The sequence below is a fragment of the Gymnogyps californianus genome, chromosome 2 (assembly GCF_018139145.2).
Source record: "Gymnogyps californianus isolate 813 chromosome 2, ASM1813914v2, whole genome shotgun sequence".
Lineage (NCBI taxonomy): Eukaryota > Metazoa > Chordata > Aves > Accipitriformes > Cathartidae > Gymnogyps > Gymnogyps californianus.
In genome coordinates, this window is record NC_059472.1 from 51,196,557 (window position 1) to 51,211,132 (window position 14,576).

General features: G+C 40.0%; 1 protein-coding gene across 1 annotated transcript in view; it reads right to left on the reverse strand.

Annotated features, from left to right (window-relative positions):
• The window catches only part of LAMA3 (laminin subunit alpha 3), a 122,274-nt gene that overhangs the window by 56,285 nt on the left and 51,413 nt on the right, over window positions 1–14,576 (reverse strand). The window contains exons 21-28 of the mRNA XM_050890736.1: window positions 12,460–12,598; window positions 10,712–10,854; window positions 9,284–9,384; window positions 9,018–9,171; window positions 7,457–7,617; window positions 5,105–5,213; window positions 2,766–2,863; window positions 328–493 (exon numbers count right to left, since the gene is read on the reverse strand). Of these exons, the coding sequence (XP_050746693.1) occupies window positions 328–493; window positions 2,766–2,863; window positions 5,105–5,213; window positions 7,457–7,617; window positions 9,018–9,171; window positions 9,284–9,384; window positions 10,712–10,854; window positions 12,460–12,598 (1,071 nt within the window). The remainder of the gene's footprint in view (window positions 1–327; window positions 494–2,765; window positions 2,864–5,104; window positions 5,214–7,456; window positions 7,618–9,017; window positions 9,172–9,283; window positions 9,385–10,711; window positions 10,855–12,459; window positions 12,599–14,576) is intronic.

Below are 14,576 nucleotides of genomic sequence, written 5' to 3' on the forward strand. Positions count from 1 at the left end.
CCTGCAATGAAAGAGAGGGGGCTTAGCACCTCTCAGCAAGTTAAATATCTTCAAAGAATATGGCATTACAACTGCATGCTCCTATCCGTTTGCATGCCAAGTACATCTAATGTTCTTCAGTAGTCTGTGAGGCTACTGCGTAGTTTAGAAAGAAGCTGGCATTTTTGTTTTTCTTTCTGTATGTTGTCTTTGTGGCTTACTCAGTCTGCAACATTTTGATCATATCACATCATTCAGTTCTGATTCTCTTAAAGTGTTTCATCTATTTAACTTTACTAAGAACATATTTTGTGACTTAGGAAACAAAGTTTTCAAAATATGAGATACCTGTAACGTTGTCAAGGTGACTCTGTTAACTGAGTCAGAAGGTAAAGGGGCACTCAGTGGATCATAGAGTATATTTCTCCGTACTTCGGAAATTTTCCCATCCTTGAATGCATCCAAAACCAAAGCTGCTGGTGGAGTTTCATACACTGAGGGAATGCATGTTGCACTAAACACAGAATTACAGTAATTACTCTTGGGGCCAGGAGAATTTCTTAAGCATCATAAAAGGGAAAGCAGTCGACTCACAAAAGTCAATATACTGGACTGTATTACAACTAATAATGCAATAGTAACACCTGTTACTCTTTGGATTCTATGTAAATGATCAGAAAGTAAATGAAAACAAGAGGTACGGATTTAACTCACAAAGGGGAAAATGTACATTAACTGATTTTATTCACGCAAAATTTCCGTAACCTGAACAGTTTCAATGGAAAGAGTTTGCTAAGGAAGATGAAACCTAAGGGAACCAAGAGTGTTAAAAAATTAAACAAATTTTAGTTAATCCAGTTAGATCCACATTCACCAGAATCTGTACTAATATTGAATTCTCAGTTCTACAAATATTTACATAGGTGTATCCTTTAAACATGCAAGTTTTCCCACTGAAGTCAATGGGACTACTTAAGTACTTAGAAGTTAAGTATACACTCAAATATTTGTAGAATTGAAGCCAAAATAAATAACAGTGCTCCTTGAAAGCATCCTTATTCATTCACTGCTGTGTTTAACTATTTCTTCCTTGGTATATTTAATTCTGAAGAACCTGATTGAGAGAAGTATTTTCCAAGACTGCAGGAGAAAATATTTTGGGGGGTTTCCTGCTAGTATTTATTCACTTCTTGTACGTACTCAACAGACACTGATTAATCGTTGCTCAAGACAGGCCCAGAACTGGAATAGCAAGTATGTTTCAGGGCCAGGATTGAGATGTATTTGCCAGGCCTGTGTGGGAAATCACGTGCAGCATCTGCTTATAATACTGTTAAACTGAGCCAAGACTCTGCATCTTTCAACTTGGTGAACACTAAACATTTTCAGGAAAGCAAAAATGCTGCCAGATAATGGTCTTAATAACAAAACATAAACATACAGTAAACTATGCAATATAACAAGAGATTTACAAAACCCAACACAAAACCAAAATAAAAGGTACAAATTTCTACATTGGCTTTATTTTAAATCATGTTTTTTACCCAGCCTCTTTCCCCCATTTTACTCAGAATATAAATGTCCAGGAATGCAAAATACCTTCCGTGCGAGGACAAGTATCTTCAGTCGTAGAAAGCTGCCCTCAGTTGTAACGCTCCGAGCAGGAGAATTAAAGCTGCAATTCAATGCTATGCATGCTTGGAAGCCAAGTAGAGTCACATGCTTTTATCCAATTTACTCTACAGATTTTTCTGCTTTCTATTTCAATTCAACCCTCACATTAGAAGCTCCCATCTGGAAAACTATTAGACCTAGTCACCAACTCTTTCTGCCTCTGAAGTCCTGCAAATGACATTTACTTTTACTTTGAGGCCCTTTCCGTTGCCAGATCAGTAGGAAGAAAGCCTTAGGAGTAGCATCACGAGGGACATCCTGGGGAGTGCAACAGGAACTGAAATGTGGGGCTCCCTAATTTGGAAGCTGCAGTGACAGTTCCTCTCTGGCCCAAAGAATAAAACATACGGAGAAGGGAAGAGCATCAACAGGACAGAGCAAGCGCTCTGCAGAACCCAAAGCTGACCACTTGGGAAATGAAAGTTCAGGTTCAGATCTTCGGAGCAAGACAAGAGCCATCAACCTGGGTCAACCAAGCTGTATATGAGTGCTCTAATTACTAGTCCTATGCAAGTATAATGGAGGAGAAGGATCACGTGGCGTTGCTGTGTGGGGTGAATGCTGAGGGCACACCTACCATACGGGCCCCACGATGAGATGGACAAAAGAACGGCTTGTTTCTGAAGCAGGGGTTTACATGTTGAGTAGTTTGATGCTGCCAAGCTGAGCTGGTGGATTTGTGCCTGAAAGGCCAGTCACATCCCCTACCTAATGACAAATTAAAGCCATTTTGGAACAGCTGAAGCAGTAACGTGCAGAATGAAACTCCAGATGGAGCGGTAAGCATTTCAGGCTACTGAAGTAGCAATGTTTCTCCAGCTTGGACACCTATCATACTGGACAGCGTGTGAAAGATGTGTGTTTTCTAACGCATCAGCACTCAGTAGTTCAGACAGGCCAGGAAGAGGCTAGTATTAACAAAATCCTGTGCAAAGACTGTCTAGATTAACACTGACACTTCAGCTTTTTTACAAATACTACTTTGCAAAAGTGGCCTACAAATCACCTGTGAGTCACTGAGCAAAGGTTCATTCAAAAGAATTAAAATCCCATTTAGTCTGCCTTTCAAGGTCTTCTTCAGAAAATATGAAGGATAAAATCAAGCAAGTTACCTTCCATCGTGAGTACTCCTGTAAGCAGCCATGCACTGTACTTTAGGATCCACATATTCTGGAGAAAATTCTTCAGCTGATATAATACAAACCTTGTGCTGAAAATAAGCACAAAGCACAATTAACAATTAATATTGTAAATAACAGGGCCAGGCCTGAACAGGAAGGATGAAGCTTAATTTTAGCGTGGGGAGACCTGAGCCTAAAGCCATGTTCTGTCATGGACTTCCCACAAGATTTTGGATCCCTTTACCTGCCTGCACCTGAATGCCTCAGTGTTGAATAGCATTTTTCTGTCCTTCTCAGGGGAATGTCGGCTGTTCAGAAGTTAAATAAATTAAAATGTAAGTACACATATGGCAATGGGAATGACAGAAGACCAGCTCACAGGGTCAGAAGCTAGGCAAGGAGCGTACAGAGGTGGGAGAGAAAAGCCCTCATCTGCGGTGCTAGAGACTTTTGGACCCTGGGGGAATTCCTAGACCTTCTGAAATGCAGGCATGAACACTTGCTCGCACAAAGTCCGTAGGAGTGAGTTTCAGTGACACTAGGATTTCTCCCAATAGATTCAGAACTCATTTTAAAAGCCAACGAGACCTCATATGATTTTTTTTTTTGACTAAAACTAGACATGAGCAAATTAAGCTGTGGTAGTCCTGCTGTAGCCGTGGTGGTAAGGACACAAGGGAAGGCTTGTGGGTAGACACAACAGTTTGCACTAATAAAATATATTACCTGCACTTACCAAATACATAAGTGGAGGTTACAAAACTTGTGCATGAACTACTTGAAAAGGAGATAAAAATGCCTGATAAGCACTAAGATAACTAGCAACATGTATTAATATAAATAAAAATTGCATGGGGAGAATTCATTAATGTGCAAAGTGATTCAGTTTAGAAGCAGGTCCTAAAGGAGCTCAGCTTGTGTTTTAGCAGTAGTGAGCAGGGACTAGAAACCCTTTGTAAGCTAGAAGGCAGAGCGCTAGAAGTCCCTTTTCCTGGGCAGCAAACGTTGTGCCTGTCCTGCATGTAATGACCCACAGGGCTCCAGCCCATTGCAGCAGAACAAAGGTAGACTCTGAAGCTTTGAACTGCACTTTATGAGCGGCTAAAAAGTTAGTGCAAAACATGGTCTGGGTTTAGAGAGCTCGTATGCATCAGTGTGAGATAAAGACTATCAAGTTGTAAGAGCCTCTCTTGCAAGCTGACCTCCAGAACCCCATTTCCCCTTTATTTAGACCAGATTTCTGAACTCCAGAGTTGGGAGTGGTTCCCCTTTGCCTCTCTGGTCTACATAACAGGGGGTCACACAAGGGTCTTGAACTCCAAAGCTGCTCCCATTGACTCCATGATTAGTGTCCATATATCAGAAACTCTTCTTTTTCCTCTTCTTCCTATCTTTTGCTAAGTGCAGTCTTTACATTTAACACAGCGAAATATTTCCTGTATCTCAGGAGAATATTGAAATTTATCTTGCAGCAAGTTATTCAGAGAATGAAAACTAGAATTTAGAAATAAAAATACAGAGATTCTTAGCACAAGAGACTTCCACATGTGGAGATACAGACTAATTATATCAATGTCTTTTGGATATGGATCTTATTAGCACAGCAATTGCTGCAGGGAGCTAACAGACAATTTAAATGGTATTTGTTCACACTGAACACTGCCTCATAAAATGAAGAAAGCATGTATCAGTTGTTAATCCTGACAGTTCCATGAAACTACTCTATGTTTATAGCTGGGTTTCAACTCTAGATTTTAACCAACTGTCTAACTCACCTTGTGTTTCTAAAATGAAAAACAGAAACAACACAGAAGAAAATTCAGGGTCCAGAAAAATGTATTTCTGGTGTTGCCAAAAGAGGGCAGTGAAGGCTTTTTATTCAAAGTATTTAAAAGATATGACTAACGAATGCATTTATTACCTGAAATGAATGCATTTATTACCTGCATTTTGTAAGAGACCCAGGAAACTCCCACATGGGTTTTGAGGATTTAAAAAAAGTGAAAGATAAGGGGAAAAAAAAATAATGACATATAAAAGCTACCAGAAGATTTTGCATTTAAAGTTTACATGTAGAAGAGAGGGAAACTGAAATAAAGCACAAGAGAGTTGGAAAAACCCTTGCCAAGAAAGGTAAATTTCTGTTTATCTTTGAAACTGATCAAGTTTTCCTCAGTATTCTCTGAGTATGTATAAAGAAACATCTTCAAGCATCTAACATACATCATTTCACACATTAGCATACAGCATGTGAACACAGGGAGAAAAGTATCTGTCTTTACCCACTCAGGGAACAAGTATTACAAAAGGGAAAAGAAATGGAAACTTACCAGAAGAAAATTAATTGATGATGCCTTAAGATGTATCTTTGTATCTGCTAGAAGGTCATAGGCTGCAATGCGATTCCTGTTGTCAACTACAACACTGCGACAAAGGAAACTGAGACAGTGGGATTAAAAATGAGCCTGCTGGCATTGCCATGTTGTTTAGGCTATCGCCTAGCTCAGCTGCCTAGCTTTTGGCTATCCTCTGCACTGGTGCCTAGCCATCCTGCTGGATCGTAAGTAACAACTACCTTTGGCCACCGGTGAACATGCAGTATCCTCGCTAGTGAGACAAAGGATGTACCACGTACAAAATACTGCTTGTCCTTTGTGGGTTGACTTACCCAGAGCCCAAATCTCCAGACCTCAGCTCAGATCTCCACTTGAGCTACTGCTTTAAGTAGGATGTGAACATACAGATGCACATACATGCTATCTGCAGAGGTTTCCAAGCTGCGTAACATGGCGTGTAACTAATATTCTGTGCCTGGGCCATGGTCCTTGAGGTGCCAGCACGCACCAGCTGCCGCTTTCCACTACTGCCACGCACCATTGATGGTGTGGATCAGCAGCTCTCACCCACACAATGGCAGCTGGGCAAGTCTTGATTTTAGGAAGCTGTTCTGTACACTGAGATACTCCTCAATACAAGTGAAAAAATGTAGGTTTGCCTGTTACTGACTACCTTCAATTGGCTGTGCATCTTTGGTAAAGATATATACATACTAAGAGGAAGAGCCTTGCTAAAGCCTTTGAACTCTGCCTTGTTCAGGGAGCATGACCCCTGCAACTTGCCAAAAGTAGCAACAGTTCCCTTTAGCTAAAGAGAAGTCATATAAGGCTCTAATTTCTTTTATTCTGCACTTCTGCTCAGCTAGGCCAGCCAGCATGCCGTGGGTTAGAAGCTGTAACTACCATACAACTGCTTCTCTATTTCTCCTCTACAAACCAGAGAATGTGGAATTTTCACTCTTGTTTACAGCACAGCTCAGAAATAAAGTCAGCTCAGGGCTAAGGACGTTTAAGACCAGAGAAATATAGGTCCCTTATTTGTCATTCGCTGGAAGCTTGCAGTATTTTATTCTGTTATGATGTTTTATGGGAATAATCAAGCTCACAGAGCTGTAAGAAGGCCTGGCATAATATATTCCTGATTCTACAAGTTAGTCTTTTTTGCATGTACCTCACTATGTCATTTCTTGATTTATTTTTTAACAGGAAAGACTTGTAGCTTGCTGCTTAGGAAAGATGACACAGCAACTTACTTGCAACGTGACCATTAGCTGCATGCAGAATAGCCCCAGAAGGGATTTACTGCATTGCTACATTAAAGTAGCAAGGGCTTTCTTTGTATTTTCATGAGCAAGTTCTTAGTGTATCATATGAAGAAACCAGTATGTTCAATATCAGCCCATAAAATGTGTTTGGGGGAAAAAAAAAAAGCAATAAAATAGAAGATTTATAGCAAGTAGTTTGGGGCTCAAAGTGTTATGTAACAGGCTAAAATAAGAGCTTTCCCCAGCAATAACCTGACAAGGTCACTGCTCTACATAGCTCTGCTCTGTATCACAAACATGCTGATGAAAATGATTTTTCTTACTGGGCAATTTCATCCTGAATATCCCTAAGCCTCCAATCTGCCAAACACTTGGCTCACAGGAAAAACGGATGCATGTGTGTAGTCCCCTGGCACTGGGTTGGCTCTCCCAAGGGCGCAAACATCTGCAGGATTGCAGTCCTAATTTGGGTCATAAACTGAAATGCTCAAGTGTTAAAGACAATCTCGCTCAGGACAGACAAAATCTCTTGTGCAGAAACATCTGCAGTAACCTCAGTAGCCAACAAGGATAAAGAAGCATTCGGCTGAAGACCTTGCCTACAGCCTAACAGCCAGAGAATGGCTACACGCAGAATTTCAGAGACCTTTACACTTCTGCTTCAGCAGATCTTGTTAGAAACAGTGGGAATACTCTTGTAAAACTGGCTGCTACATTTTTTATAGCCAAAGCCCTTGGACGTGCTTTTAGCTAAATAAAAACAGTGCAGGCATCTTCAGCCAACAGTGATGCTCTTCCGCTGGACTCGGAGACTAATAGTTTATAAGGATTTATGAATGTATACAAGAAAGTAACCCTTTGTATAGGAAAACAGTTCACTGAACCAGTAGCAATATTTAATGAGCTGATTGCAGAGAGAGAATTAAAAATCTGTACAATATCCCCAGAATCATGTACTTGCTTGTAAATCACCCTAAAATTTGAACAATCTACATAGTAAAATGGGTTCCAATATATAAGAAGTATAATTATATCCCAAATGCTTATTTAATCATTTAGTGATTATTTCAGAAATTCTTACCTGTATTTACAACTATATATTCTCACTCTGCCTTCAGTGACGGGTCCAGGGCTATGTATTATTACCTCGGCAGTGTATAACCGATCCTCTTCAGTGGCATACTCAAAAACCAGAACATAGCGACCAACTTGAGGAACATTTATGGTCATCTGTAAATTGACCTAGGTCAAGATCATTGAAAAAGAAAAAAGCCATTAGATTTTTCACTCCCTTTCTTGCAGGAAGCTCCCTTTTCCTGCCCTGCAAACCAACTGGTCAGTATTAGTCCAGGGCCAATCCTGTAATGTCTCAGCAAAAGACATCCAGCAGAATGGAAGTAATGCTTATAAATATCACTTTGTCCACTAATAAGAGTCAACCAAGTTCAAGAAACAGCTGCCATTATAACAGTCCTACGAAGGCTGTAAAATAAGCCTAGGAAATGAGTATAATATTATTTCTCTTCTCCCCAGTAGAAAGTACCAGTGAGGAAAATTTAATGATACTAAAAAATTGTCACCATCATCTCTAAGCTATCTTTAATAACATATAAAAATTGAGTCTACTTCTCCACCGAAAAAAATATTTCCAGGAACACAATTCCTACTACAGCATGCTGTATATTGATTCCCTACAAAGACTGAAAGCATCTTCTCCAGCAAACAGCCAATGCCACTTTCTGAAGCATGAAGTTTTTCTTTTCGTTTACCTGCACAAATTGGTTAACACAGTATTTGATGCAAAATACTTCGAAGTAGTTGCACGGAAAGTTCTGTGGTTACAGAGGTTTTTGCTACAGTTGGCTATATAATTATTTTCAAATTTAAACTGTTTTTTCTCAATATTTCCTTAGGCTACGAACACTTAAACATGTAAATAATTCTGTCAACAGCCCTCTTGACTTCACTGCAATTATTCATACCAGTAGTTTTGCACATGCATTAGTGATGAAACACCAGGGCCTGTGGCGTGTAAGTGTTCTTGTTGCACTTGGTATTTTTAAAAGCAATATCCAAGCACAGTAATAGAGGGCATAATCATTTTACATGTAACTACCATGTACTTGATAAAATACCTTATTTTTACCAAACACACTTCTAGTATAACTTTTCATTTCATAAAACATATGTTTCTCTTTCAGTGGACCTACAGCAGTGGCATAATTGCTTCTGCTTGTTTTTAAGTAAAGCAAATATTTTACATAAGTATAGCTATTTAAGGGGGAAAAAAAAAAGATTACTTTAGAGTGACATATGTACACCATTGCCACTAACAAACCATTATGCCATTTCTGCTGCAATTAAACAGTATGCTGAACAAGCCAGTATGCCTAAAGCAGAGGGATTTTTATTTAATAAAATACTTTTGTCAGTGAAATGTCCACCCTAGTCACAGTTATAAATCTGCCTATGCTGATCTGTTTACACAGTTCTGTACAAAACGCAGAACTTGGCGCAGAGTCTGTTTTAGGGATGCATTACAGATCTGCAAATCCTGAGCTGTAAATCTGCAACCGTTTTAGTCCAGTAGGTTTCTAGTCAACAGTGTAGACGGGCCTGCAATTAGCAGGCAGGAATCTGACCTCTCTTCCACTGATATGGGTCATCACAGGTTGATCAGGAGTTGGCTGTCGCACAGGTATTCTTCTGTATTCTCCCCCATGTCTGAAATACGCTGCCTCTGAACCAAGGACACAGGAAAATCTGCCCAATGGCAAATGCTGATAGAGCAAGCAGCTTACACAAAAAAAACCCAAACAAAACACAGGATTATTATTGTTTTCAAGTGCAGCAGGATAATAATAAAATAATCCAAGGCACTGGTTTATTCAGTAGCATGTATACTGACTGCTCTGTTGAAGCACGTCTTGAATAGGTGCAAGGCTCTGTAACTTGTATCTGCAAGATGGATGCTTCGTAGTAATCACTAGGTAACAGCACCACATAATCCTAAGAACAAAGGATACAACAAATGCAAGACCATGCAGAAAATTACAAAAGGAACATCTCTAGACTTTCACAATGTAGCAATGAACAAAACCAACCACATAAATAATTTTTACAGAGGATATCTGCAAGACGTAGATTTTTTTGTTGTTGTTACATGGGCCAATAACATCAGAATGTGTCTCCCTAACTCTATTTATACCTTCATAGAGATGGGACAAAGGCAGCTGCCCTGTGAGCCGTGAAACTCTGAAGCCACTCTCCCATCATGTGTTGTGCAAGACAGTGCTTGTAAAGGAGCCTCCCCACGGCTTGGTAACGCACAGGCAGCTGGGTGCAGTTTTCACCCATAAGTGCGATCCACATGCACACAACTCAACTGTGTGTGACTCCACAAGGGAGATTCACGTATCCCAGGTGACTTTATAAAAATACTCCATGTAATCTATTAAGCTGTGCTTCAAAAGCTCGTATATTTTTGCTCTGCCTTGCCTACTTAAATTGACATATTAGAGCGTGAGAACATGCTGGGCTAAGATCATTAATAAATTCCTTCGAAAAGGTATTAGTAAAAAAACCAGGCACAATAAGTACTGTCACTTTCAGCAAGAAATATGTTTGCAAGCTCTTTAGTAACATTTTATGTGGTATGCCCACATAATTTAACAGAGCCCCAGGCTTAATGACTAAAGACACTGGCTACTTGTTAACCCTATACAATATACATATGAATTTCAGTATGCTGTCTTTGTGATCATACATGTTTAAGGTTTTTCATAAATGATCTCCTCAAACAATTTGTTTTTTTATAGCAATTTCTCAGAACTGCTGTCAGAAAATTTTTCAGTTTTTCAGTGAGTGAGAGTAATGATGAGAGGATAAAAACATTTAGAAGATGACCTGCTAATCATGCATCCCATCTTTAATACTTTTCTGAAGAATCTTTGTCAAGAAACTAAGGCCTTGGTCATCTGTGCCTGAGCCAAGCTTTAAATAAGACATCTGACATGTAAGAATTACGAATTTCTGTGAGCATTTATGCTCAACCAATTGTGCTGCATGTTAGTATTACTTTATCCTTTGAAGGTACAAATTCTGAATAGACTTAAAGACTGTAAGCACAAGAAAAATTAGAGCAGGTGAAAGTCAGAGAAGAAAAAAAATGAAATAAGAGGCAGAACTGTAAATTTTCATAATGATATTCTGCTGCTGTACTCTTTTCACTAGTGCTGAATTTCAATTGCTTGCAGGGTTCTTCCTGGCAAATAACTCCAGAGCAATACTATCATGACAGTCTTCAAGCACTTGTTTTCCTCAACTGTTTTCTTACCAAAAGGACTTCCTCTGCCATTATACTGACAGTCCATGTGCCTGGAACCAGTGAGAAAGGCTCTGTGGAGCTTTTTCCTGGGATTGTGACAAAAGCTGGCTCCTTGCTGGGTGGGAAGACAAACTCTTTGCTCTGAGCAGCCCCTGCCAGCAAAAAAAAAAATCAAGTAAAAAAATAAGGGACTATGTAAAATGTCTCTACTTGCGTACTGCGCTGGACTGATGATTTAATCCATTAAACTTGGTCTAACAGGAGCTGATCAATGCTTTTCTGTCAATATGTATTAACAGTGCATTCGACCACACACAGTAAGCCACAGAACTATGCAGTGGTTGTTGTCTTCATTCTTATTAGTCTTGAGCAAATTGGTTCAGAAAAGCAGAGCTCTGCCCCTGTAATGGCCAGTTTTGCAATATTCTGAAATGCTCACTTCTTCACTTTCCCATTCCATTATTTTTCCATACAGCCTGTCTCTGCACTGACTCACAATACGTTCGGCTGACACAAGGCCTGTTCTCATGCGATTTTCAGCCAAATATTTCAAATGCTGGAGGTTCTCAGCAGCATCTAAAATGTTTAGTTACAGATAGTAACTGAAGGTTAACTTCTGGGCAGAGATGATGTACAACAGAAATGTAGCTGTGGTATGCTTTATCAAAGAGAAGTCGTGAGGATCAATTGTTATGAATATTAAAGGTTTCCTCTTTGAAGCCCCTGGACACAGACAAAAGCTGGTTCCCTGCCGCCCAGATGATAGAAGCCAGACACGACCATGAACTGCTGCCACGCAGCTGAGTGGTATCTGTGAAGTCTTCAGTTTTGTCTCCTCTGAATTACTAAAAGGATCTATGACTAAACTCCATTAGCTCCCATCAGTATGCTGAGGTTAGGCATAATAAGAGATAATTCTGCATATAGGTTTGGTATGCCTCTACCATTCAAAGGACATGGAGTACTTATCTTTTATCAGGGCCCAAAAGGCATCACATGCTGTTGAGGTCTGTAATCAGAGCTAACTTGGTAGATGGGATTCATAATTAAATAAATGTTATTCATGGAATGAAGGCAGAAGCCACCTTTAAACTGCAATATTAAAGGCAACTAAACCAAAATAAGTGCTGTTATCCCTTCTTTAAAAGCTTCATAAAACACACAGTTCAGAGCTTCCAAGTGCAGAACTGAAAGTACTGAGTTTGGCAAATATTTGAAAAAACAAATGTTGATTACTACTGTAAGCAGGGGTTTCATGCAAACACAGCCACATCAATTACACGGCAAAATATATTAGGAAAAGCACAAAAGCACCGACAGTGTTAAAAGTGATGCATTTTAAGCAACATTACAAATTTGACTTAGGTGCACCTTGAAAAGGTTCCTCTGATCTAACATTCATCTGATCTGTTGCGCCATTGAGTTGCACCTACCTGTTTCAGGCCGAGATTGACAAGCAGATATGCGACCAGATAATGTTTCACCTCCAGGGTTAATATACCTCAGGATAATGCGAAATAAGTAGAGGTTTGATTTTTCCACATTCAAAGTTATCCTCACTTCATTCTGAAAAATGGAAGTTAATAAACAAAAACAGCCGTAAAGTGCTGAATAGAGCAACAGTTAGAAGCCATGCAAGCACCATACTAAAGTCCTACAAGAAAAATGCACATGCAGACAAGTATATACTGGAATGGCAATGCTGGTGTACGACAGATGAAGACAGGCAAGCCTAGTGAGAAAATTAATTCACTTACAAGTATAATTAGTGCCAAAATGTTTTCCCTCAGCAACTGAGATCTTCCCTTTAGAGCTTTTTGAGCCCAGGCTGACATAGCGGAGGACTAGGTGGAAGAGCTTAGGGGAAGCCACAGTGATAGGCACAACCACCTCTGGCTGGGAAAAATAAAAAGAAAGGGAAAAAGGAGGAAAGGAAAGTATATTATTTGTTACTAGCACCCAGAGAAAGAAAAACCATTTGGCAAAGACAAACTCCATAACAGAAAAGAAAGGCTCGGGCAGCTTACAAAAGAATATAGAACAAAACCTCCTGTGAAATAAAACTTTTGTTGAATAATAGCTTATTCAGAAAGACACAGAATAGCTGAACTAACATGTGTGTTGATATTGCACCTTGATACATGGACAGTATTTTACTGTTATTCTCCACTCCCATGCCATAAAGGAGGCATACAGTGTCAAGGGCTGTCCATATTCCTGGCTTCCCAAGGAACAGGCCAGAATCATTGATCCTATTCTGAGATCACACACAATGCTCCACAGCATGCAGACGTCTCAGACCATCACTGAAACATCTTCTGCTCCTCCACCAGATCCCGCAGTTTCTTAGAGATGCGATACCATGCACAACTCTCTTTGCCCTGGGGCTGAACTGACACCTCTGGAGCCACGCAGTTCTCGAGCCCACAGGAGGCTGCATTCACACAGCCCCCATCATGTAGTTTGCAGAGCAACAGAATCAGCAGAGACATGTTCAAAGGTTGGTGGTGGATTAGGAAAAAATAGGACTGGTGCAGCCCCAAGGGTTTGGCTTCCTTCTTTCCATCCTAAATCCTAAAGCTCCCCTCATAATCCAACTCCCACCAGTTCACCCATCACAATCCACTCACTGTCCCTTTCCAAGATGCTTGTGGTACAGTGACCTCCCCACCACTGTGGTCCATTCTGCTTCCCCAAATGCACACAGGTTTTCTCTGTTTCATACATTTGAGAACAGAGCACAAAGCCTCATTTTCTGTTACTCCTAAAAGCTACAATAAATGCAAGAATGCCAGCTCCCATATGCTGCTCTGAACGTATATTCCTCAATTCTGTCATCATCATCCCAGAGACCTCCACCTTCTTAATAGAAATGCAAAGCAGAAAGCAGAGATAGACATACGACAAATGGCAGGGCTGAGAGATCTACAGAGACAAGATAGCTAAAATCTAGGTGATTGCAGAAGGGCAATGGACCAGAATGGAAAATACTGACAAGTAGGGGAAGGTTTTACAAGTGTTGTTTTAAATAGAGACGAATGACTTCTGAAGGATACTACATGGATAAGACAGGCATTGAGGGAACACTTGAAAAATAGATACAAACAAAAAAGAAAAGGCAAAAGAAATAAAGAAACATGCTTCAGGAGATTTATCAAAATGGTTTCTAAGCTTTTATGGAAAACCTAGAAGACACAGTGAAGGGAGAGAAAGAAGAGATATGTTTGGAATGAGAGAGGAAGAGATGTCGGTCCCTGGCTTCAAGCAAAGGCAGGGAGTGGAGAGAAATTATTCTTTGAGCTCTGTCACAAACTTAGGCAACTCTGGCCAGTGCTTTAAAATCTGAGCCTGACTGTCAGCTTCTCAGTCTATAATGACACACCCATGTTGGCAGCATGACAGGGCACCAGTGACCTCCACTGTGGTCACACACAGCTTACTTATTTCACCTCAAAAATTTTTAGTTGTATTGAAACAGTTTCTTTTCACAAAAAGTTGTTACATTAGCCTTTTGTGTGGTAGATATGGTAACACTATTTGTCTTCTACAAAATAAATGTCAGGAGGATTATTTCAGGGTCCTGCAAGACACAGAAACGCTATGTCAAAATTAGGACAGTTCCTTGAAATGAAGAACGTGAGACTATCATCTCAGTTATGCAAGGATCTAACTAAGGAGGGCCTGGAGCCGACAATTACTTACATGAGTGAAAAGCTTTATCCAGGTAAGCAAAATAATGCACACTTTTAGCAAGATTAGAGACTAAGCCCTTTCACTACCTCTTTACAAAATGCCACTGGATATGAAATGCAAAAAGCAGCTGAGTTAGAAAGCAGAAGTTAAGAAACCACAGCTATTGGAGAGTTGCCTTCAT